The sequence below is a fragment of the Heptranchias perlo genome, chromosome 22, assembly GCF_035084215.1.
Source record: "Heptranchias perlo isolate sHepPer1 chromosome 22, sHepPer1.hap1, whole genome shotgun sequence".
In the NCBI taxonomy this organism is placed as follows: Eukaryota; Metazoa; Chordata; class Chondrichthyes; order Hexanchiformes; family Hexanchidae; genus Heptranchias; species Heptranchias perlo.
In genome coordinates, this window is record NC_090346.1 from 19,215,235 (window position 1) to 19,239,696 (window position 24,462).

At 44.9% G+C, this 24,462-nt stretch overlaps 1 protein-coding gene across 1 annotated transcript in view; it reads left to right on the forward strand.

The window, feature by feature from the left end:
• The window catches only part of zgc:153896 (uncharacterized protein LOC569930 homolog), a 54,976-nt gene that overhangs the window by 1,739 nt on the left and 28,775 nt on the right, over positions 1–24,462 (forward strand). The window contains exon 2 of the mRNA XM_068003762.1: positions 15,976–16,121. Within this exon, the coding sequence (XP_067859863.1) occupies positions 15,976–16,121 (146 nt within the window). The remainder of the gene's footprint in view (positions 1–15,975; positions 16,122–24,462) is intronic.

Here is a 24,462-nt window from a genome sequence, read left to right on the forward strand (position 1 = left end):
GAATCAAAGATTGGCAGGCAAAACTGTAATTGAACAGTGGATGGCCTTTAAAGAGGAGATGGTTCGGGTACAGTCTGGGTACATTCACATGAGGGAGAAAGATAGGGCAACTAAAGCCAGAGCTCCCTGGATGACAAAAGAGATAGTGAGTAAGATGAAATGGAAAAAGGGGGCGTATGACAGATGTCAGGTTGATGACACAAGTGAGAACCAGGCAGAATATAGAAAGTTCAGAGGGGGAGTGAAAAAAGAAATAAGAGGGGCAAAGAGAGAGAATGAGAATAGACTGGTGGCAAACATAAAAGGGAATCCAAAAATCTTCTATAGGCATGTAAACAGTAAACGGGTAGTAGGAGGAGGGGTGGGGCCGATTAGGGACCATAAAGGAGATCTATTCATGGAGCCAGAGGGGAGGCCGAGGGACTAAATGAGTACTTTGCATCTGTCTTTACCAAGGAAGAAGATGCTGCCAAAGTCACAGTAAAAGAAGAGGTAGTTGAGATACTGGGGCTAAAAATTGATAAAGAAGAGGTACTAGAAAGGCTAGCTGTACTTAAAGTAGATAAGTCACCGGGTCCGGATGGGATGCATCCTAGGTTGCTGAGGGAAGTAAGGGTGGAAATTGCAGAGGTACTGGCCATAATCTTCCAATCATCCTTAGGTATGGGGATGGTGCCAGAGGACTGGAGAATTGCAAATGTTACAGCCTTGTTCAAAAAAGGGTGTAAGGATAAACCCAGCAACTATAGGCCAGTCAGTTTAACCTCAGTGGTGGGAAAACTTTTAGAAACAATAATCCGGGACAGAATTAATGGTCACTAGGATGAGTGTGGATTGATTAGGGAAAACCAGCATGGATTTGTTAAAGGCAAATCGTGTTTAACTAACTTGATTGAGTTTTTTGAGGTAACAGAGAGATTCGATGAGGGCATTGCCGTTGATGTAGTTTATATGGACTTCCAAAAGGTGTTTGATAAAGTGCCGCATAATAGGCTTGTCAGCAAAGCTGAAGCCCATGGAATAAAAGGGGCAGTGGCAGCATGGATATGAAATAGGCTAAGTAACAGGAAACAGAAAGTAGTGGTGAACAGTTGTTTTTCTGACTGCAGGAAGGTATACAGTGGTGTTCCCCAGGGGTCGGTACTAAGACCATTGGTTTTCTTAATATATATTCATGACTTGGACTTGGCGTACAGGACACAATTTCAAAATTTGCAGATGTCACAAAACTTGGAAAGATAGTGAACAGTGAGCAGGATAGTGATAACTTCGAGCAGACATAGACAGGCTGGTGGAACGGGCGGACACGTGGCAGATGAAATTTAACGTAGAAAAGTGGGAAGTGATACGTTTTGGTAGGAAGAGCGAGGAGATGTAATATAAACTAAAGGATACAATTCTAAAAGGGGTGCAGGAATAGAGAGATCTGGGGGTCTATCTGCACAAATCGTTGAAGGTGGCAGGGCACGTTGAGAAAACGGTTAAGAAAACCTACGGGATCCTGGGCTTTATAAATAGAGGCATAGAGTACAAAGGCAAGGAAGTTATTATCAACCTTTATAAAACTGGTTTGGCCAGAACTGGAGTATGGTGTCCTGTTCTGGGCACTGCACTTTAGGAAGGATGTGAAGGCCTTAGAGAAGGTGCAGAAGAGATTTACTAGAATGATTCCAGGGATGAGGGGCTTCAGTTATGTGGCTAAACTGGTTGTTCTCTTTAGCGCAGAGAAGGTTGAGAGGAGATTTGATAGAGGTATTCAAAGTCATGAAGGGTCTAGACAGATTAAATAGAGAGACACTGTTCCCATTGGCAGAAGGGTCAAGAACCAGAAGACACAGATTTAAGGTGATTGGCAAAAGAACCAAAGGCGACATGAGGAAAAACTTTTTTACACAGCGAATGGTTCTGATCTGGAATGCACTGCCTGAGGGGGTGATGAAGGCAGATTCAATTGTGGCTTTCAAAAGGGAATTGGATCAATACTTGAAGGGAAAACATTTGCAGGGTTACGGGAATAGGGCAGGGGAGTGGGACTAACTGGATTGCTCTTACAGAGAGCCGGCATGGACTCAATGGGCTGAATGGCCTCCTTCTGTGCTGTAAGCATTCTATGATTCTATGAAGCAAGTATGTAAAAAGGAAGAGATTAGCGAAGGTAAACGTGGGTTCCTTAGAGGCAGAGACAGGAGAAATTATAATGGGGAATAAGGAAATAGCAGAGACATCAAACAGATATTTTGTATCTGTCTTCACAGTAGAAGACACAAAAAACATAATGGGGAACCTCTTGTAAACCCTTGTCTAATGAGAGTCAGGAACTTAAAGTAATTAAGATTAGTAAAGAAAAAATACTGGAGAAATTAATGGGACTGAAAGCCAACAGATCCCCTGGACCTGATGGCCTACATCCTATGGTTTTAAAAGAGGTGGCTGCAGAGATTGTGGATGCAGTGATTGTGATCTTCCAGAATTCCCTAGATTTCAGAACAGTCCCCATGGATTGGAAGGTAGCAAATGTAAGCATGCTATTCAAAAAGAAGGGAGAGAGAAAACAGGGAACTATAGGCCAGTTAGCCTGACATCAGTAGTAGGGAAAATACTGGAATCTATTATTAAGGGCATAGTAACAGGGCATTTAGAAAATGATCATATGATTAGGCAGAGACAACACAGTTTTATGAAAGGGAAATCATGTTTGACAAATCTATTAGAATTTTTTGAGGATGTAAGTAGCAGGGTAGATAAGGGGGAACCAGTGGATGTGGTATATTTGGATTTTCAAAAGGCATTTGATAAGGTGCTACACAAGAGGTTGTTATACAAGATTGGGGCTCATGATATTGGGGGTAATATATTAGCATGGATTGAGGATTGGTTAACGGACAGAAAACAGACAGTAGGAAATGGGTCATTTTCGGGTTGGCAGGTTGTTAATAGTGGGGTGCTGCAAGGATCAGTGCTTGGGCCTCAGATGTTTACAATATGTATCAATGACCTAGATGAGGGGACCGAGTGTAATGTATCCAAGTTTGCTGACAATACAAAGCTAGATGGGAAAGAAAGCTGTGAGGAGGACACAGACTGCAAAGGGATGTAGACAGGTTAAGTGAGTGGGTGAAAAGGTGGCAGATGGAGTATAATATGGGGAAATGTGAAATTGTCCAATTTGGTAGGAAAAATAAAAAAGCAGAATATTTTTTAAAAGGTGAGAGACTAAGAAATGTTGGTAGTCAAAGGGATTTGGGTGTTCTTGTACACAAATCACAGAAAATTAACATGCTGGTACAGCAAGCAATTAGGAAGGCAAATGGTATGTTAGCCTTTATTGCAAGGGGTCTTGCAATTATATTGGGCTCTTGTAAGACCACACCTGGATTACTGTGCACAGTTTTGGTCTCCTTACCTAAGGAAGGATATACTTGCCTTAGATGGGGTGCAATGAAGGTTCACTAGATTGATTCCTGGGATATGAGGAGAGATTGAGTAGAATGGGTTTATATTCTCTGGAGTTTAGAAGAATCAGAGGTGATCTCATTGAAATGTATAAAATACTTAGAGGGCTGGTCGGGGTAGATGCTGAGAAGTGTTTCCCCTGGCTGGAGTGTCTAGAACTGGGGGTCATAGTCTCAAGATAATGAGATAATTTAGGACTGAGATGGGGAAACATTTCTTCACTCAGAGGGTTGTGAATCTTTGGAATTCTGTAACCCAGAGGGCTGTGGATGCTCAGTCATTGAGTATATTCAAGACTGAGATTGATGGATATTTGGACACTAAGGGAATCAAGAGATATGGGGATAGGGCAAGAAAATGGAGTTGAAGTAGAAGATCAGCCATGATCGGGCTGACTAGGTCTATATTCACTGGAGTTTGGAAGAATGAGAGGAAATTTCATCGAAACATATAAAATTCTAACAGGGCTGGATGGACTAGATGCAGGGAGGATGTTCCTGATGGCTGGGGAGTCCAGAACCAAGGGTTACAGTCTCGGGATACAGTGTATGCCATTTGGAGCCGAGATGAGGAGAGATTTCTTCACTCAGAGGGTGGTGAACCTGTGGAATTCTCTACCACAGAAGGCAGTGGAGGCCAAGTCATTAGATGTATTCAAGAAGGAGCTAGATATATTTCTTAATGCTAAAGGGATTAAGGGATATGGGAAAAAAGCGGGAACAGGGTACTCAGTTAGACGATCAGCCACGCTCATTTTGAATGGCAGAGTAGGCCTGAAGGGCCGAATGGTCTACTCTTGCTCCTATTTTCTATGTTTCTATGATCTTATTGAATGGTGGAGCAGGCTCAAGGGGCCCCAAGACCTACTCCTGCTTCTATTTCTTATGTTCTTATAGAGCTTCTAAGGTAAGATTCCTATCCACATCTCTCACTCTCTGCTCTGCACAAGCTGTAGCCCCAGCACTCACAAGCCTTCACTTCCTCGTTTCGCATCCTGCTCCTCCAGTCACAGCAATACATTTCATTGCGCCTTTTTCTGTTGTCACTTGGACACACTGCAGCTGCTACTGCCCTCACAAGTACTCCCCTCACTTCGCCCACATGCTACTTCTTTCACGTGCCATCATAACACTGCTACCCTGATACGTACGGCTTTACAAACCTTCAGCAGGCCGCACGCTAACACACACTCTTTATTCTGGCTGGACAAGCTGTCGGACAAGAAAGGAAGCTAAAGTGCACAGGAAGAGGGCCATGATCATCCCAGATGCTCACATCGATGGAAGTGGCCGCAATGAACGTAATGGGCAGAGGTGCTGCGTTGAGCTGCCACTCATCTGTTACTACTTATTCTTGCCACTAACTCTCGTCCCACACTCTTCTTTCAAGGTCCATTGGATGTCCCAGGCCCAGCTGGTGCAGAAGAATAGGAGGGCAGTATACGGAATGTTGCACTGTCACTCCCTTTTTTACCCTTGTTAGCATCAGCACCCTGCATACTGTAGAGAGTCAGTTAGAATCACCAAGCACAAGTGAGCAGGAGCAAGGGCAGGGCAAAATGACAGCCTAAGAACCAGCTATCTGAAAGGTGACCTTGTGTCCTAGCCCTGCTATAGACAGCACAGTTGAAGACTTCCAGGGACCAACCTATAAAATAAGACTGATAGCTGGGCACCAGCAACATTTCGATGCCTGCCAGGGAGCTTGCACACAATGTCAAACAGAATGGAGGATTCCTTGTATGGGATCTTTGCGCAATCTATCGAAACACTACAGTCAATCATGGAGCATGTGGTTACCTCTGTGCACCTTACAGCAGAGCCCTCAGTTATGAAATCTGTGGTGACCCGCTGCATTCCGTCATCTTCTGCAGCTTTCTAAGCTTTGAGTATTGATAGGGGCTTGCAAATCATCATATCACTGCTAGATTCTGTTCTTGCACAGAGAAGTGGGAGTGCTGAGGTGCAACCAGGTATGAGTGGCAGTGGCCCCGTAGAAAAGGCACATGTTGCCCTCTCTCAGGTTGACTCCCCACCTCTCCCCCCGTCCCCAACCAGTGCCCTTGATGTTGCCATAAAAAACAGGGCCAGACTGCCCCAGTGAAATATGAAAAGCTGCATTCTGTAGCCATGCCCACTCAGGTCCAAGCTCCTAGAGGTTGACCACAACAGCCATCTCAAGTCTTCTTATTGGATGCCAGCTTGCTTTCATCTCCAATGTTGTAGCTATTGGGATAGCACCTCGTAGGAGCATGAGACGAGGTAGAAGAGCAGCTAGAAGGCACTAATGCTTTGCACACATTTTTGACCAAATTCCTTTTGTGCACAGTTTCTTTGGATGAGTGTTTGTTGACTATGCCATGTGATATGATAGAAATACCCATGCTAGTGTTTGAGTTAAGGGCAATTACACGAAAGGACTGGGTCTAATGGTAAGAGAGACTGTGGATGTAAAGTGGGTGGAAGGATGATCCAACCAAAGCTTTCCTCGATTAAACAGTGAGGAGGGTAGTAACAAACTTCAGATGAAATGGTCAAACACGTGGCAGGTGAAATTTAATGCAGGGAAGTGTAAAGTGATGCATTTTGGTAGGAAGAATGAGGAGAGGCAATATAAATTAAATGATACAATTTTAAAGAGCAGGAACAGAGCAACCTGGAAGTGTACGTATACAAATCTTTGAAGGTGGCAGGACAAGTTGAGAAGGCTGTTAAAAAAGCATACTGGATCCTTGACTTTATAAAAAGAGGCATAAAGTACAAATACAAGATAGTTATGTTAAGTTTTTATAAATCACTGATAGGCCCCAGCTGGACTATTGTGTCCAATTCTGGGCACCACATTTTGGAAGGACGTCAAGGTCTTAGAGAAGGTGCAGAGGAGATTTACTGGAATGGTACCAGGGATCTGATACTTCAGTTAGATAAAGGGACTAGAGAAGCTGGAATTGTTCTCCTTAGAGCAGAGAAGGTTAAAGGGAGATTCAATAGTGGTGTTAAGAACATAACAACATAAGAAATAGGAGCAGGAGTAGGCCATACAGCCCATGGAGCCTGCTCAGCCATTCAATAAATTCATGGCTGATCATCTACCTCAACTCCACTTTCCTGCCCTATCCCCATATCCCTTGATTCCTTTAGTGTCCAAATATCCATAGATCTCATTCTGAACATCCTCAACGACAGAACATCCACAGCCCCCTGGGGTAGAGAATTCCAAAGATTCACAACCCTCTGAGTGAAGAAATTTTTCCTCATCTCAGTCCTAAATGGCCGACCCCTTATCTTGAGACCATGAACCCTAGTTCTAGACGCTTCAGTCAGGGGAAACAGCCTATCAGCATCTACCCTGTCAAGCCCTCTAAGAATTTTATATGTTTCAATGAGATCACCTCTCATTCTTCTAAACTACAAAGAATGTGGGCCGATTCTACTCAATCTCTCCTCATAGGACAATCCTCTCATCCCAGGAATCAATCCACTGAACATTCGTTGCAAACCCTCTCAGGCAACTATATCCTTCCTTAGGTAAGGAGAAGAAATCTGTACACAGTAATCCATGTGTAGTCTCACCAAAGCTCTACATAATTGCAGCAAGACCTCCTTACTCTTATACTCCAACGCCCTTGCAATAAAGGCTAACATACCATTTACCTTCCTAATTGCTTGCTGTTAACTTTCTGTGATTTGTGCACAAGGATACCCAAATCCCTCTGACTAACAACGGGGGAAAAATTGGATAAGGGCCGTTTTTGGGTGCGGGTAGCGTGATGTGCTATTACCACGCACCCAATGACCCCTGCGCAGGCAGGATGTGAGTTTCGGCCAGCCTGAGTGCATTCCATTCTGGGCCTTGCATGTGGAATCAATGCAATTTGCACTTTTCACCAGCAGGGGAGCCCAATCTCTTAAAGGGAGGATATTTCTTAGAAATCTCATAAAGGTAGCTTTTTTTTTTATTCGTTCATGGGATGTGGGCGTTGCTGGCAAGGCCAGCATTTATTGCCCATCCCTAATTGCCTTTGAGAAGGTGGTGGTGAGCCGCCGCCTTGAACCACTGTAGTCCGTGTGGTGAAGGTTCTCCCACAGTGCTGTTAGGAAGGGCGTTCCAGGATTTTAATCCAGCGACGATGAAGGAACAGCGATATATTTCCAAGTCGGGTTGGTGTGTGACTTGGAGAGGAACGTGCAGGTGGTGCTGTTCCCATGTGCTTGCTGCCCTTGTCCTTCTAGGTGGTAGAGGTCGCGTGTTTAGGAGGTGCTGTCGAAGAAGCCTTGGCCAGTTGCTGCAGTGTATCCTGTGGATGGTACACACTGCAGCCACAGTGCGCCGGTGGTGAAGGGAGTGAATGTTTAGGGTGGTGGATGGGGTGCCAATCAAGCGGGCTGTTTTGTCGTGGATGGTGTTGAGCTTCTTGAGTGTTGTTGGAGATGCACTCATCCAGTCAAGTGGAGAGTATTCCATCACACTCCTGACTTGTGCCTTGTAAATGGTGGAAAGGCTTTGGGGAGTCAGGAGGTGAGTCACTCGCCGCAGAATATCCAGCCTCTGACCTGCTCTTGCAGCCATAGTATTTATATGGCTGGTCCAGTTAAGTTTCTGGTCAATGGTGACCCCCAGGATGTTGATGGTGGGGGATTCGGAGATGGTAATGCCATTGAATTGGGGAGGTGGTTAGACTCTCTCTTGTTGGAGATGGTCATTGCCTGGCACTTGTCTGGCGCGAATGTTACTTGCCACATATCAGCCCAAGCCTGGATGTTGTCCAGGTCTTGCTGGATGCGGGCACGAATTGCTTCATTATCTGAGAGGTTGCGAATGGAACTGAACACTGTGCAATCATCAGCGAACATCCCCATTTCTGACCTTATGATGGAGGGAAGGTCATTGATGAAGCAGCTGAAGATGATTGGGCCTAGGACACTGCCTTGAGGAACTCCTGCAGCAATGTCCTGGGGCTGACATGATTGGCCTCCAACAACCACTACCATCTTCCTTTGTGCTAGGTATGACTCCAGCCACTGGAGAGTTTTCCCCCTGATTCCCATTGACTTCAATTTTATTAGGGCTCCTTGGTGCCACACTCGGTCAAATGCTGCCTTGATGTCAAGGGCAGTGACTCTCACCTCACCTCTGGAATTCAGCTCTTTTGTCCATGTTTGGACCAAGGCTGAAATGAGGTCTGGAGCCGAGTGGTCCTGGCGGAACCCAAACTGAGCATCGTTGAGCAGGTTATTGGTGAGTAAGTGCCGCTTGATAGCACTGTCGACGACACCTTCCACCACTTTGCTGATGATTTTTTTAAATTCATTCATGGGATGTGGGCGTCACTGGCAACGCCGGCATTTATAGCCCATCCCTAATTGCCCTTGAGAAGGTGGTGGTGGTCAGCCGCCTTCTTGAACCACTGTAGTCCGTGTGGTGAAGGCTCTCCCACAGTGTTGTTAGGAAGGGAGTTCCAGGATTTTGACCCAGCGATGATGAAGGAACGGCGATATATTTCCATGTCGGGATGGTGTGTGACTTGGAGGGGAACGTGCAGGTGGTGTTGTTCCCATGTGCTTGCTGCCCTTGTCCTTCTAGGTGGTAGAGGTCGCGTGTTTAGGAGGTGCTGTCGAAGAAGCCTTGGCCAGTTGCTGCAGTGCATCCTATGGGTGATACACACTGCAGCCACAGTGCGCCGGTGGTGAAGGGAGTGAATGTTTAGGGTGGTGGATGGGGTGCCAATCAAGCGGGCTGTTTTGTCGTGGATGGTGTTGAGCTTCTTGAGTGTTGTTGGAGATGCACTCATCCAGGCAAGTGGAGAGTATTCCATCACACTCCTGACTTGTGCCTTGTAAATGGTGGAAAGGCTTTGGGGAGTCAGGAGGTGAGTCACTCGCCGCAGAATATCCAGCCTCTGACCTGCTCTTGCAGCCATAGTATTTATATGGCTGGTCCAGTTAAGTTTCTGGTCAATGGTGACCCCCAGGATGTTGATGGTGGGGGATTCGGAGATGGTAATGCCATTGAATTGGGGAGGTGGTTGCACTCTCTCTTGTTGGAGATGGTCATTGCCTGGCACTTGTCTGGCGTGAATGTTACTTGCCACATATCAGCCCAAGCCTGAATGTTGTCCAGGTCTTGCTGGATGCGGGCACGAATTGCTTCATTATCTGAGAGGTTGCGAATGGAACTGAACACTGTGCAATCATCAGCGAACATCCCCATTTCTGACCTTATGATGGAGGGAAGGTCATTGATGAAGCAGCTGAAGATGATTGGGCCTAGGACACTGCCTTGAGGAACTCCTGCAGCAATGTCCTGGGGCTGACATGATTGGCCTCCAACAACCACTACCATCTTCCTTTGTGCTAGGTATGACTCCAGCCACTGGAGAGTTTTCCCCCTGATTCCCATTGACTTCAATTTTATTAGGGCTCCTTGGTGCCACACTCGGTCAAATGCTGCCTTGATGTCAAGGGCAGTGACTCTCACCTCACCTCTGGAATTCAGCTCTTTTGTCCATGTTTGGACCAAGGCTGAAATGAGGTCTGGAGCCGAGTGGTCCTGGCGGAACCCAAACTGAGCATCGTTGAGCAGGTTATTGGTGAGTAAGTGCCGCTTGATAGCACTGTCGACGACACCTTCCACCACTTTGCTGATGATTTTTTTAAATTCATTCATGGGATGTGGGCGTCACTGGCAACGCCGGCATTTATAGCCCATCCCTAATTGCCCTTGAGAAGGTGGTGGTGGTCAGCCGCCTTCTTGAACCACTGTAGTCCGTGTGGTGAAGGCTCTCCCACAGTGTTGTTAGGAAGGGAGTTCCAGGATTTTGACCCAGCGATGATGAAGGAACGGCGATATATTTCCATGTCGGGATGGTGTGTGACTTGGAGGGGAACGTGCAGGTGGTGTTGTTCCCATGTGCTTGCTGCCCTTGTCCTTCTAGGTGGTAGAGGTCGCGTGTTTAGGAGGTGCTGTCGAAGAAGCCTTGGCCAGTTGCTGCAGTGCATCCTATGGGTGATACACACTGCAGCCACAGTGCGCCGGTGGTGAAGGGAGTGAATGTTTAGGGTGGTGGATGGGGTGCCAATCAAGCGGGCTGTTTTGTCGTGGATGGTGTTGAGCTTCTTGAGTGTTGTTGGAGATGCACTCATCCAGGCAAGTGGAGAGTATTCCATCACACTCCTGACTTGTGCCTTGTAAATGGTGGAAAGGCTTTGGGGAGTCAGGAGGTGAGTCACTCGCCGCAGAATATCCAGCCTCTGACCTGCTCTTGCAGCCATAGTATTTATATGGCTGGTCCAGTTAAGTTTCTGGTCAATGGTGACCCCCAGGATGTTGATGGTGGGGGATTCGGAGATGGTAATGCCATTGAATTGGGGAGGTGGTTGCACTCTCTCTTGTTGGAGATGGTCATTGCCTGGCACTTGTCTGGCGCGAATGTTACTTGCCACATATCAGCCCAAGCCTGGATGTTGTCCAGGTCTTGCTGGATGCGGGCACGAATTGCTTCATTATCTGAGAGGTTGCGAATGGAACTGAACACTGTGCAATCATCAGCGAACATCCCCATTTCTGACCTTATGATGGAGGGAAGGTCATTGATGAAGCAGCTGAAGATGATTGGGCCTAGGACACTGCCTTGAGGAACTCCTGCAGCAATGTCCTGGGGCTGACATGATTGGCCTCCAACAACCACTACCATCTTCCTTTGTGCTCGGTATGACTCCAGCCACTGGAGAGTTTTCCCCCTGATTCCCATTGACTTCAATTTTACTAGGGCTCCTTGGTGCCACTCTCGGTCAAATGCTGCCTTGATGTCAAGGGCAGTCACTCTCACTTCACCTCTGGAATTCAGCTCTTTTGTCCATGTTTGGACCAAGGCTGTAATGAGGTCTGGAGCCGAGCGGTCCTGGCGGTTTGAGAGCAGACTGATGGGGCGGTAATTGGCCTGATTGGATTTGTCCTGCTTTTTGTGAGCAGGACATACCTGGGCAATTTTCCACATTGTCGGGTAGATGCCAGTGTTGCAGCTGTACTGGAACAGTTTGGCTAGAGGCGCAGCTAGTTCTGGAGCACAAGGCTTCAGCACTACAGCCGGGATGTTGTCGGGGCCCATAGCCTTTGCTGTATCCTGGTACCTGTTATTTGCTGAAAATAACAGTCTACTGTCTGCACGGAGTCTGAATGGAGATCAGACATCGCACACGTAAAACAGGTCCCATCCCTATGTTTACACACTGATGAGTTATGTTAAAACATTGAATAAAGGTTGTGCACTACTAAATCCCACATCCTCCAATCTGCTTGCCAGACCTCACCAATCTGCCGATCTGAGTTGGTGCTCGGCCTGCGGGAGTGCATGCACCAAGGTTTTCTGCTGATGCACTCGAGACCTTGGTATGAGGTGGACAGAAGGAGGGATATCCTATATCCGTGGGGTGTTGGGGGTGGGGGGGGCAAGAGGCCCTCCAGATATATATCCAAAAGGCAGTGGGAGGCAGAGGAGGACGAAGTCAATGTCAGGCGCACAGCATCATGAACATGGATGCAGTGCAGGAAGAAGTTCAATGCTTTGATATGAGTGGTCAAGGTAAGTGAGGTCAACTGTCAAGTGACGTCTCCTACCAACTGCACCATGCAGTACACCCCCCATCACGCACATACCAACAAACTCCTTCCATCAGTAATCAGCACTTCCAACCAGATGCTTCCTCTCACCCTTACACATTACCACTGTTGCAAGCCGCCCACCCACAGCTCACTGGCCACACACACTGGCAACTCTTCGACCGTGACAGGCACATCATCCAGACACACGTCCCGCTTTCTTGCAGGAGAAGGTGGCACATATCAGGAGGCAGCAAGTGGCCGTGGCATTTAGCCCCTCGAGCCTGTTCCTCCATTCAATGAGATCATGCTGGACCTGTGACCTAACTCCATATACCCGCCTTAGCCCCATATTCCTTAATACCCTTGGTTCACAGAAATCTATCAATCTCAGATTTAGAATTCACAATTGAGCTAGCATCAACTGCCGTTTGCAGAAGAGCGTTCCAAACTTCTCCCACCCTTTGTGTGTAGAAGCATTTCCTAACTTCACTACTGCACGTCCTGGATCTGAATGTTAGGCTATGTCCCCTTGCTAGTTTACTCACATATTCAATTTTCTCCCTGTTTATCAATTTCTTGGTCATCCTTTGCTGATTTCTAAAACCTCAATCCTCAGGCTTACTACTTTTTTGGCAACATTGTCAGCCTCTCCTTTTAATCTAATACTATCCTTAACTTCTCTAGTTAGCTACGGTTGGATCATTTTTCCTGTGGAGTTTTTATTCGTGAAAGGAATGTATATTCAGTGAGAATTATGAATTATTTCTTTAAATGTTCACCATTGCTTATCATAGAAAGTTACGGCACAGAAGGAGGCCATTCGGCCCATCGTGTCAGTGCCAGCCGAAAAAGAGCTATCCAGCTTAATCCCACTTTTCAGCACTTGGTCTGTCGCCCTGTAGGTTATGACACTTCAAGTGCACATCCAAGTACTTACTTAAATGAGTTTAGGGTTTCTGCCTCTACCACCCTTTCAGGCAGTGAGTTCCAGACCACCACCACTCTGCGTGAAAACATTTCTTCTCAGCTCCCCTCTAATCCTTCTACCAATTACTTTAAATCTATGCCCCCTCTGCTAAGGGAAATAGGTCCTCCCTATCCACTCTATCTAGGCCCCTCATAATGTTATACACCTCAATGAAATATCCCCTCAGACTCCTCTGTTCCAAAGAAAACAACCCCAGCCTATCCAAACTTCCCTCATAGCTAAAATTCTCCAGTCCTGGCAACATCCTCGTAAATAGAATCATAGAATCATAGAAGTTTACAACATGGAAACAGGTCCTTCGGCCCAACATGTCCATGTCGCCCAGTTTATACCACTAAGCTAGTCCCAATTGCCTGCACTTGGCCCATATCCCTCTATACCCATCTTACCCATGTAAATCTCCACTGTACCCTTTCCAGTGCAATCACATCTTTCCTGTGGTGACCAGAACTGTACGCAGTACTCAAGCTGTGGCCTAACTAGTGTTTTATACAGTTCTAGCATTATCTCCCTACTCCAATATTCTATGCCTTGGCTGATAAAGGAAAGTATCCCGTATGCCTTCTTAAACACCTTATCTACCTGACCTGCTACCTTCATGGACCTGTGGACATGCACTCCAAGGTCCCTCTGTTCCTCTGCACCGCTCAGTATTCTCCCATTTATTGTGTATTTCCTTGCCTTGTTTGCCTTCCCCTAATGCATTACCTCACACTTTTCCAGATTGAATTCCATTTGCCACTTTTCTGCCCACATGGCCAGTCCATTGATATCTTCCTGCAGTCTACAGCTTTCCTCCTCACTATCAACCACACGGCCAATTTTTGTATCATCTGCAAACTTCTTAATCATTCATGCCCCCTACATTCAAGTCTATATCATTGATATATCCCACAAAAAGCAAGGGACCTAGTACTGAGCCCTGCAGAACCCCACTGGAAACAGCCTTCCAGTCACAAAAACACCCGTTGACCATTACCTTTAGCTTCCTGCCATAGAGCCAATTTTGGTCCAACTTGCCACTTTCCCTTGGATCCCATGGGCTTTTTCTTTTTTGACCAGTCTGCCATGTGGGACCTTGTCAAAAGCCTTGCTAAAATCCATGTAGACTACATCAAATGCGTTACCCTCATCGACCCTCCTTGTTACCTCCTCAAAAAATTCAATCAAGTTAGTCAGATGCGACCTTCCCTTAACAAACCGATGCTTATCTACCGTCATATCTTTTAATCTAATTTCCCAATCTACCTTAGCCAACTCTCCCCTCTGGTCAAATCAGTGAATTTTTTCCAGCACTGCTGTCAGGTCTTCAGCACATTCTTCTGCTCAGCCACCTCGGTCCACTCCTGCTAGGCTATTTGCCTTGGCACCCTTCTCCCATCAGCCAGAAATAGGACCTCCTTCCTCCTGCTCACCTCCTGCACAAGGACTTTCATGGCGCTATCTAAAAATCTTGCGGCTGTTCCAGCACTCATTCTAACTGTATTCTCCACGTATATGCTCAGAAACATGCAGCAAGGGCAAAGTGCCATAAATTATTTCAGATTTCCAGCACTTGCAGTTTTTATTTCATTTTATCCCTACTGAGAATAACTGTAATACACAAATGTACCTGTGAAACTGGAAGTCTATTAGACAATAATCCTATATCAGAATGGATTCTAAAGTAATTCAACTGTGTTCTCCAGTTATCACTTGGAACCATTTAGCCAACACTGAAATGGACACTGGAATGGAATAAAGGACATAAATCTTGGTTCACCAGTACAAGTATACTCAGACTGGTATCTTGATAAAATTGCTGGCGGCAGGAGAAATTATTTATTTTCTAGCTACTTTATTGAATCCTACTTTAATTTTAAGCTATCTTGATAGTGGCTATCTCCCTGTAACAGAGTGAGAGGCATGAAATATAAGCGATTGGATGTTGAGAGCTCTGTATCTGAGATAGAGATACAACTTTAAGAAGTTATATGAAAGGCAGTATAGCTTTAAGAAATTGTTGGCGTTAATAGCCTTTAACCAGACGATAAGAATGAAAGGCTGGGAAATGGTACAGTTAGGGGGAGATGAGTGTGGAATGAGCAGAGAGAGAGATGGATGGATGGATAAGTGGACGGATGGATGGACAGATGGATAAGAGGACAGATGAATAAGAGGGCGAATGGATGGACTGATGGATAAGGGGATGGATGGATGGACGTATGGATAAGAGGATGGATGGATAACAGGACGGATGGATGGATAAGAGGACGGATGGATGGATGGATGGATAAGAGGATAGATAGATAAGAGGATGGATAAGAGGACGGATGGATGGACAGATGGATAAGAGGACGGATGGATAGATGGATAAGAGGATGGATGGACGGATAGATAAGAGGACAGATGGCGGATGGTTATGAGGATGGATGAATAGGCGGATGGCTAAAATGATGGATGGATAAGAGGATGGATGGACGGACGGATGGATGGATGGATGGATGACAGGAAGGATGGATAGGGGATGGATGGAATGTAATACCTATCATTGTTGGTTCACAGCTGTAAGTAAAGACACACTGGGTGAATAAACTTCATTTGTTTGATGGTCTAGTCTGCTTGTCTAATTGACCACTGGGTCCTGGGTGTGCATCAGCTTGTTATAATCCCTTGGATTGTAAACACATACCTTTGAGTTTTAATCCAAAAATCTACAAAACATAGGGACCAGGGAGAAGAGGATAGGATCCATAAATTTAAGACGTGGTATAAATTTCTTGGTTTACAAATATTGAGCAATATTTTAATGGTTTTTGAGTGGGCAATGATCTGCTTATAAGGTACTGGCATGCGATTTAATTTGTTGGTTGAACTTGTATCTTATTTGTGCTTGTTACTCTCTGTCCAATGCTGGTTCAGCAGTTTGAAGCTACATTCTTTCTTTTTCACAGGACGATGGATTCAAGATCATGGAGTTATCCACAATATGTTTTTCAACACTACAACTCTACTTAAACTACCACACAAAATCACGCTAAGCAAGACAGAATGGTGGGATAATGGAATACTTCCTCTATGGATTACAGCTCAAAAACAGGTCTGTTCAGACTCTGCAGACATAAAAACCTAAGTTAACACCAAAATTAAAACAATGTTGATTGTAAAATCTAGACCACAATTATGTTTAAGTTCCAAAATTTAAACTTTACAATGCATATGTTTATTTAGAACACTTGGTTCTGGGTATATTAACTTTGAAACTGTTCTGTTCATTAACAAATTTTATATTTGACTTTCTTAGGCCAATAATCCATTGACATGCCATATTGTTGAACGTATTGGGATGTGCCTGCTGGAGCATGCAGGGTCAAGGGGAGGTCACCTAGCTTAAATATTGCTGATGGGCACCTGTACCACTAGGGGCACATCTTGGGTTCCTGCCAGAAGAAATAGGGTGGGAAATTTGTTACTAGGCAGCCACTTGCCACCCCTCCCCTCTTATCAACAGCACTTGGAAGCTGAGCCCTCACTGATCTACATTAAATGTTCTTTAAAAATTCAAAATCTTTGGGATCCAGGCCAAATCCCAGACCTGTACCCTCAAGCACACTGGCCTGCTGGCAGATCCCCAGGTTGGGGCAGGGAAACTCTCAACCTGGGATCCTCTCCCCCCCCCCCCCCCCGCCCCCCAGACACGATCCATCTGTCATGGGTGAGCTTGCGTGAGGCATACGAGGGTTCCGCCACAAACAAGTCCTGAATTCCTTGGTGAGGAAGTCGAGACTTGGCTTATTCAAGCTCCAGCATACTTCCTGGTTTTCTGGTGCACTCTTGCCTGGCTTATATTGGAAATGTGACAGAAGGCCCACAGAAATCCAGGCCGCTATTTCCAAATTTTTGCAAGTTACATGTAGCAAAATCATAAACACTTAATTCTCTCCTCTTTATCTCTTTTCGGAAGGGTCCAAGCAAATCAGTAAGTGCTCAGACACCTAATTCCTAAGACTGTCAGACCATTTTCTAACTAAATTTACACCATGGTGTCAGCTTAGTGTACATGTTAATTTTACAGGGAGCAGAAAATAACAAAGATTAAACCCCATAAAGTGTTCTACTTATTTTTAAATTTGGGTGTCAGTGAGGGGAAAAAAAGCTATAAATTAAGTTGAAAGAATTGCAATGGTTTTTGGTGAGTCTCCAATTTTCTGCAACTGCTTTGGGAACATTTGGGGGTGCACAGAGACTTGGGAAATAAGGAATGTTCAGATAGACTCAAAAACAGTGGTGGAACAGGACTTCTCATTCAAACTGGAGGTATTAGGAGGAACATAGGAACAGGAGGAGGCCATTCAGCCCTTTGAGCCTGTTCTGCCATTCAGTTAGATCATGGCTGATCTGTATCTTAACTCCATTTACCTACCTTGATTCAATATCCCTTAATACCCTTGCCTAACAAAAATCTATTAATCTCAATTTTGACATTTTCAATTGACCTACCCTCAACAGCTTTTTGTGGAAGAGAGCTCCAGATTTCCACTACCCTTTGTGTGAAGAGCTTCCTGACATCACCTCTGAATGGCCTAGCTCTAATTTTAAGGTTATGCCCCCTTGTTTCGGAATCTCCCACCGGAGGTAATAGCTTCTCTCTATCTCCCCTATCAAATCCTTTAATCATCTTAAACATCTTAATTATATCACCCCTTAATCGTCTACAGGCATGTAAACAATAAATGGGTAGTAAGAGGATGAGTGGGGCCGATTAGGGACCGTAAAGGAGATTTACTCATGGAAGCAGAGGGGATGGCCGAGGTACTAAACTTTGCATCTGTCTTTACCAAGGAAGAAGATGCTGCCAGTGTAAAGGCAGATATAATTGTGATACTGGATGGGCTAAAAATTGATAAAGAAGAGGTACTTGAAAGGCTAACTGTACCTAAAGTAGATAAGTCACCCGGTCCGGATGGGATGCATCTTAGATTGTTGAGGGAAGTAAGGGTGGAAATTGTGGTACTGGCCATTATCTTTCAAACATCTGTCGAGACAGGGGTGGTGCCAAAGGATTGAAGAATTGCAAATGTTACACCCTTGTTCAAAAAAGGGTGTAAGGATAAACGCAGCAACTATAGGCCAGTCAGTTTAACCTCCATGGTGGGGAAACTTTTAGAAACGATACTACGGGACAGAATTAACAGTCACTTGGACTGTGGATTGATTAGGGCAAGCCAGCACGGATTTGTTAAAGGCAAATCGTGTTTAATGAACCTGATAGAGTTTTTTGATGAGGTAACAGAGAGGGTAAATGAGGGCAATGCAGTTGATGAGGTGTATATGGACTTTCAAAAGGCGTTTGATAAAGTGCCGCATGGTAGGCTTATCATCAAGATTGTAGCCTATGGAATAAAGGGGGCAGTAGCAACATGGATACAGAATTGGCTAAGTGACAGGAAACAGAGAGTAGTGGTGAATGGTTGTTTTTCAGATTGGAGGGAGGTGTACAGTGGTGTTCCCCAGGGGTTGGTGCTGGGACCACTGCTTTTCTTGATATATAGTAAAGACTTGGATGTATGGGGCACAATTTCAAAATTTGCAGATGACACAAAACTTGGAAGGGTAATAAACATTGAGGAGGATAGTGATAGATTTCAAGAGGATATAGACAGGCTGACGGCATGGGCGGACATGTGGCAGATGAAATTTAACGCAGAAGAATGAGAAGTGATACATTTCGGTAGGAGGAACGAGGAGAGGCAATATAAACTAGAGGGCACAACTCTAAAAGGGGTACAGGAACAAAGAGATCTGGGGATGTTTGTGCACAAATCGTTGAAGGTGGCAGGGCTGGTTGAGAAAGCGGTTAAAAAAGCATACAGGATCCTGGGCTTTAGAAATAGAGGCAAAGAGTGTAGAAGTATGGAATTCATGATGAACCTTTATAAAACACTGGTGCGGCCACAACTGGAGTATTGTGTCCCGTTCTGGGCACCGCACTTTAGAAAAGATGTGAAGGCCTTAGGGAGGGTGCAGAAGAGATTTACTGGAATGCATCCAGGGATGAGGGGTTTTAGTTACGTGGATAGACTGGAGAAGCTGGGGTTTGTTCTCCTTGGAACAAAGAAGATTGCGAGGAGATTTGATAGAGGTATTCAAAATCATGAAGGTTCGAGACAGAGTAGAAAGAGAGAAACTGTTCCCATTGGCGGAAGGATCAAGAACCAGAGGATATAGATTTAAGGTGATTGGCAAAAGATGCAAAGGTGACATGAGGAAAAACCTTTTTACGCAGTGAGTGGTTAGGATCTGGAATGCACTACCCAAGGGGGTGGTGGAGGCAGATTCAATCATGGCCTTCAAAAGGGAACTAGATAAATACATGAAAGGAAAACATTTGCAGGGCTATGGGGATAGGGCAGGGGAGTGGGACTAGCTGAATTGCTCTTGCAAAGGGCTGGCGCGGACTCGATAGACCGAATGGCTTTCTTCTGTGCTCTTTAGTTTCCTCGCTAGCTCCTGAATCTCTGCTTGTAGAAACTCAACCCTTTTCTTTCCTATGTCATTGGTTCTAAAATGAACCCTTCCTGCCGCAGAATATCCTGCACTGATTTTATGACATCCTCTACCCTGGCACCAGGGAGGCAACACACTCTGCAACTGCTGCGTTGCAGAAACGCCTGTCTATCCCCTGACTATCAAATCCTCTATGACAACTGCATTTCTACACTTCGTTCTGCCAGAGGGCAGTCATTTACCCCATGATGTCATGGCTTTGCTCTAGATTGCAATCCTTCGAGGTGCCGTCATAAGAACATAAGAAACAGAAGAATGGCAGTTCAATGCAGCACCTCTGCCCACTATGTTCATTGTGGCCTCTACCATTGGTATGAATACTTGAGCTGATCGTGGCTCTCTTCCTGTGCACTTTAGCTCCCTTTTTTGTGTGACAGATTGTCCAGCCAGAATAAAGGATGCATATTAGCGTGCGGTCTGCTAAAGGTTTGTAAAGATGTACATGTCCGGGGAACAGTGTTATGATGGTGCGTGAAAGAAGTAACGCGTGTGGAAGTGAGGGGAGTACTTGTGAGGACAATAGCAGCTGCAGTGTGTGCAAGTGGCAGCAGAAGAAGGTGCAGTGAAATGTATTGCTATGATTGAAGGAGAGGGATACAAAACGAGTGAAGGCTTGTGAGTGCTGGGGCTACAGCTGGTGCAGAGCAGAGAGTGAGAGATGTGGATAGGAATCTTACCTTAGCAGATCTATAAGAACATAACCACTTAAGAAATATGAGCAGGAGTAGGCCATACGGCCCCCTCAATTCAATAATATCGTGGCTGATCTTCTACCTCAACTCCACTTTCCTGCCCTATCCCGATATCCATTGATTCCCTTAATGTCCAAATATCCATAGATCTCAGTCTTGAATATACTCAACGACTGAGCATCCACAGCCCTCTGGGGTACAGAATTCCAAAGATTCACAACCCTCTGAGTGAAGAAATTTTTCCTCATCTCGGTCCTAAATGGCTGACCCCTTATCTTGAGACTATGACCCCTAGTTCTAGACTCTCCAGCCAGTGGAATAGACCTCTCAGCATCTTCCCTGTCAAGCCCTGTAAGAATTTTATACGTTTCAATGAGATCACCTCTTATTCTTCTAAACTCCAGAGAATGTAGACCCATTCTACTCAATCTCTCCTCATAGGATAACCCTCTCATCCCAGGAATCAGTCTAGTGAACCTTCATTGTACCCCCTCCAAGGCAAGTACATCAGTAAGGTGGCCAAAACTGTGCACAGTACTCCAGGTGTGGTCTCACCAGAGCCCTATATAATTGCAGCAAGACCTCCTTACTCTTATACTCCAACCCCCTTGCAATAAAGGCTAACATACCATTTGCCTTCCTCATTATTTGCTGTACCTGCATGTTAACTTTCTGTGATTCGTGTACAAGGACACCTAAATCCCTCTGACTACCAACATTTCTTAGTCTCTCACCTTTTAAAAAATATTCTGCTTCCCTATTCGTCCTACCAAAGTGGATAATTTCACATTTCCCCACCTTATACCCCATCTGCCACCTTCTTGCCCACTCACTTAATCTGTCTATGTCCCTTTGCAGCCTCTTTGTGTCCTCCTCACAGCTTACTTTTCCACTAGCTTTGTATCGTCAGCAAACAGGTTAGGGTTGGGGGTTACAGTCGGTCCCCTCATCTAAGTCATTGATATATATTGTGAATAGCTGAGGCCCGAGCACTATTCTTGCAGCACCCCGCTAGTTACAACCAAGTCATCAACACTGAAAGCCAGTTGGTGTTGCCACATTCCCTTATGAACCCTGCACTGCCTGCCTCGCCTTCCTACCATGCTGGATGGCCACCCATTTACTGTCCTCCTAAATTCTCTGAGATTGTGGGATGACTACCTCCTGGAAAGTGCGAGCCAAGAAACTTTCAGCTATCCTGGAGTTCCCGCATGGCACAGGATGTGCAGGCAAAGCATCTCAGCTGTCCAGCTATTTTACTGAAATAAACTGTTTATTTACTTAAAGTTGGCAGTTTAGTTTTGTCCTTGCTTACATTATTTACTTTAGTAGTCTTGACTTTACTTTACTTTAGTAGCCCCTTACCTCCTATATAGTTAAATATGGAAGTGTAAATAAGTGAATGAAACACTGCTTTTATTTCTCAGGTTCCACCACTCTTCCCTCTGTGTTGGCTATGACATAACATTTTTCAGATTTTTCTCCTGTTTGTGTTAGTGCTCCGATATCTGTGCTCCTTTTAACTACTCACTGGTTTTCTCACATGTCAGTTTCACCAGCGCCCCTTTTAATTACTCGCTGCGTCTCCCACGATGCTCCGTTGTCTCCCAGGTCAGTTTCACTACTCCAACCCCTAAAGGCAATCAAGCAACCTCCAGGAGAGCCCCATTGCTATTGGCTCCACCAAAGTTCTATAACTTGAGGTTTACAGTTTCCTTCGAGTGCAACCTATGCCAGGCTCAGAATTTTAACCTTTCATATAAACTGAGTTTGAACATTTTGCCTTGCTTTCTCAAATCACATGAAGCAATTAGGCCATCTTGAAAGGTGCTGGTTCATTCCATTAAATATCTTAAATATTTATAAAATAAACTAATCATGTGACTTGTGAATGTCGAGATCAACTCCTTCCTACTTGTAGCAAAAATTAGTGACATTCCTACATAGCAAAAAGTTAAGCTAAAAATAAATTAGCATTTATAATCCAAATCTGTTAAAAAGAAAACAAATCTCATTGATTTGTTAACAACAACAGCTTTGTTCAATTGAGAAAGTAAATGGAGATTTTCTACTTTGGCACTCCCAACACATGGAAATTGCACAATGCCTGCATATGATTTTCTGGCTTTTGGAATTAATAGATAGAAAATCATTGGCTGGGGGTGCTTCGCCCATACATCAGGAGTACCGAAGTGAAAAATCTCCCCTCTAGGTGCCTGTAAAAAAAATAAAGCAAGAAAAATAGTTCAGTCAGAATCTTCTGTGTTAATTCAAGATCCCCAAGCACTTTTTATTCACCTTCTCCAATTTTATCATATGTTAATTGTATCCATGTAATTTATATCAATTAGTGTTAATTGTATTCAGGTGATATGTATCAACTGGGAACTCTTGTATCCATTTATAAGAGAACTGATCTAGGGTGTGGTGTGTGTGTAATGTGAATAAAGGCTTGGAAGCAACTGAAGACCAGGCTCCAGTATTCTATCCTTCACCACCTGGTTATCCAGTTTATTACATCATACAGCACAGAAGGAGGCCATTCGGCCCATCATGCTTGTCCTGGCTCTTTGAAAGAGCTATCCAATTAGTCCCATGCCCCTGCCCATTCCCATAGCCCTGCAAATTTCCCCCCTTCAAGTATTTATCCAATTTCCTTTTGAAAGTTATTATTGAATCTGCTTCCACCACCATCTGCTCCTGAATTTGATAACTCATGTTAGGACACTATTCCACAGGTGCCGGGAGCCCTTGAGTACTTTGTCCAAATTGCCATCCTTTTTGTGTAAGTCTGGACGGTAAGTGTCAATGTTGAGGGCCATGACAGTCAAACCCAATTCCGTCCTCACCAAACATATTACTGCCATCACTACATTGGGTTTTATATCAGATCAGGACTAGTACTCTAGCTCCTGCATCTTATCCTTTATTTAATTAATAGATTCTATAACCCATGAGGTAGTGATATATCCAATATATGTTTATTAATTAAAAATAGCACATTGAGTATTGCAGGTAAGCAATACGTCTTTATACTCACAAGTAAGAGACCCATCAGGAACTTCAAGCTTACACCTCACCAGACAGTTTGTGGTCTTGAGTACACTTGAGGGTGTGTTGCATGTTACATTTATACTTTTACTCTATCACATCTATTTTGATCACAGAATGTAATGTAAACCAAGCCCCATGTGCTATTCCTCACTCTAAAACTGACCTCCTCCAGTTCCCTTAGCTACAGGTCTCTATCATATTTCCCTTACATTATTCTGCTGAGCACATCCCAGTACTTTCCATCAGGCTTCGGCTTGTCTGTCCATGGTAGTACATTAACACTCACTCTATCATAATAAGGATATAAGTTCCATCTAAGCTAAAGATTCTACTTATCTGTAATTAGTTTTAGCCAGTATTGCGTTTGTTATATCTATGCCCATTGCTTTTAGTTCTGCTTTCATATTTACTCTTGCTCAAACAACCTGTTCTATATATTCAGCAGAATTCAGTTAGTCCCTCTTGTTAGTCTGCACATTCGCTCTCTCTCCATACATTCACTGTAGCTCCCTACAATAACTAACCTATGATCCTCTTTACCTATGTCAAGCTGTTAACCTGTTATATTACACACTATCCTACATTACCTTCCTTGGAACGCTGGGAAATTCCTTTTCCAGGGACCCACACTCAACTATCCCTCTCACAGTTTCTTTTTTTTTTATTCGTTCATGGGATGTGGGCGTTGCTGGCGAGGCCGGCATTTATTGCCCATCCCTAATTGCCCTTGAGAAGGTGGTGGTGAGCCGTCTTCTTGAACCGCTGCAGTCCGTGTGGTGAAGGTTCTCCCACAGTGCTGTTAGGAAGGGAGTTCCAGGATTTTGACCCAGCGATGATGAAGGAATAGCGATATATTTCCATGTCGGGATGGTGTGTGACTTGGAGGGGGACGTGCAGGTGGTGTTGTTCCCATGTGCCTGCTGCTCTTGTCCTTCTAGGTGGTAGAGGTCGCGGGTTTGGGAGGTGCTGTGGAAGAAGCCTTGGCCAGTTGCTGCAGTGCATCCTGTGGATGGTACACTGCAGCCACAGTGCGCCGGTGGTGAAGGAAGTGAATGTTTAGGGTGGTGGATGGGGTGCCAATCAAGCGGGCTGCTTTGTCTTGGATGGTGTCGAGCTTCTTGAGTGTTG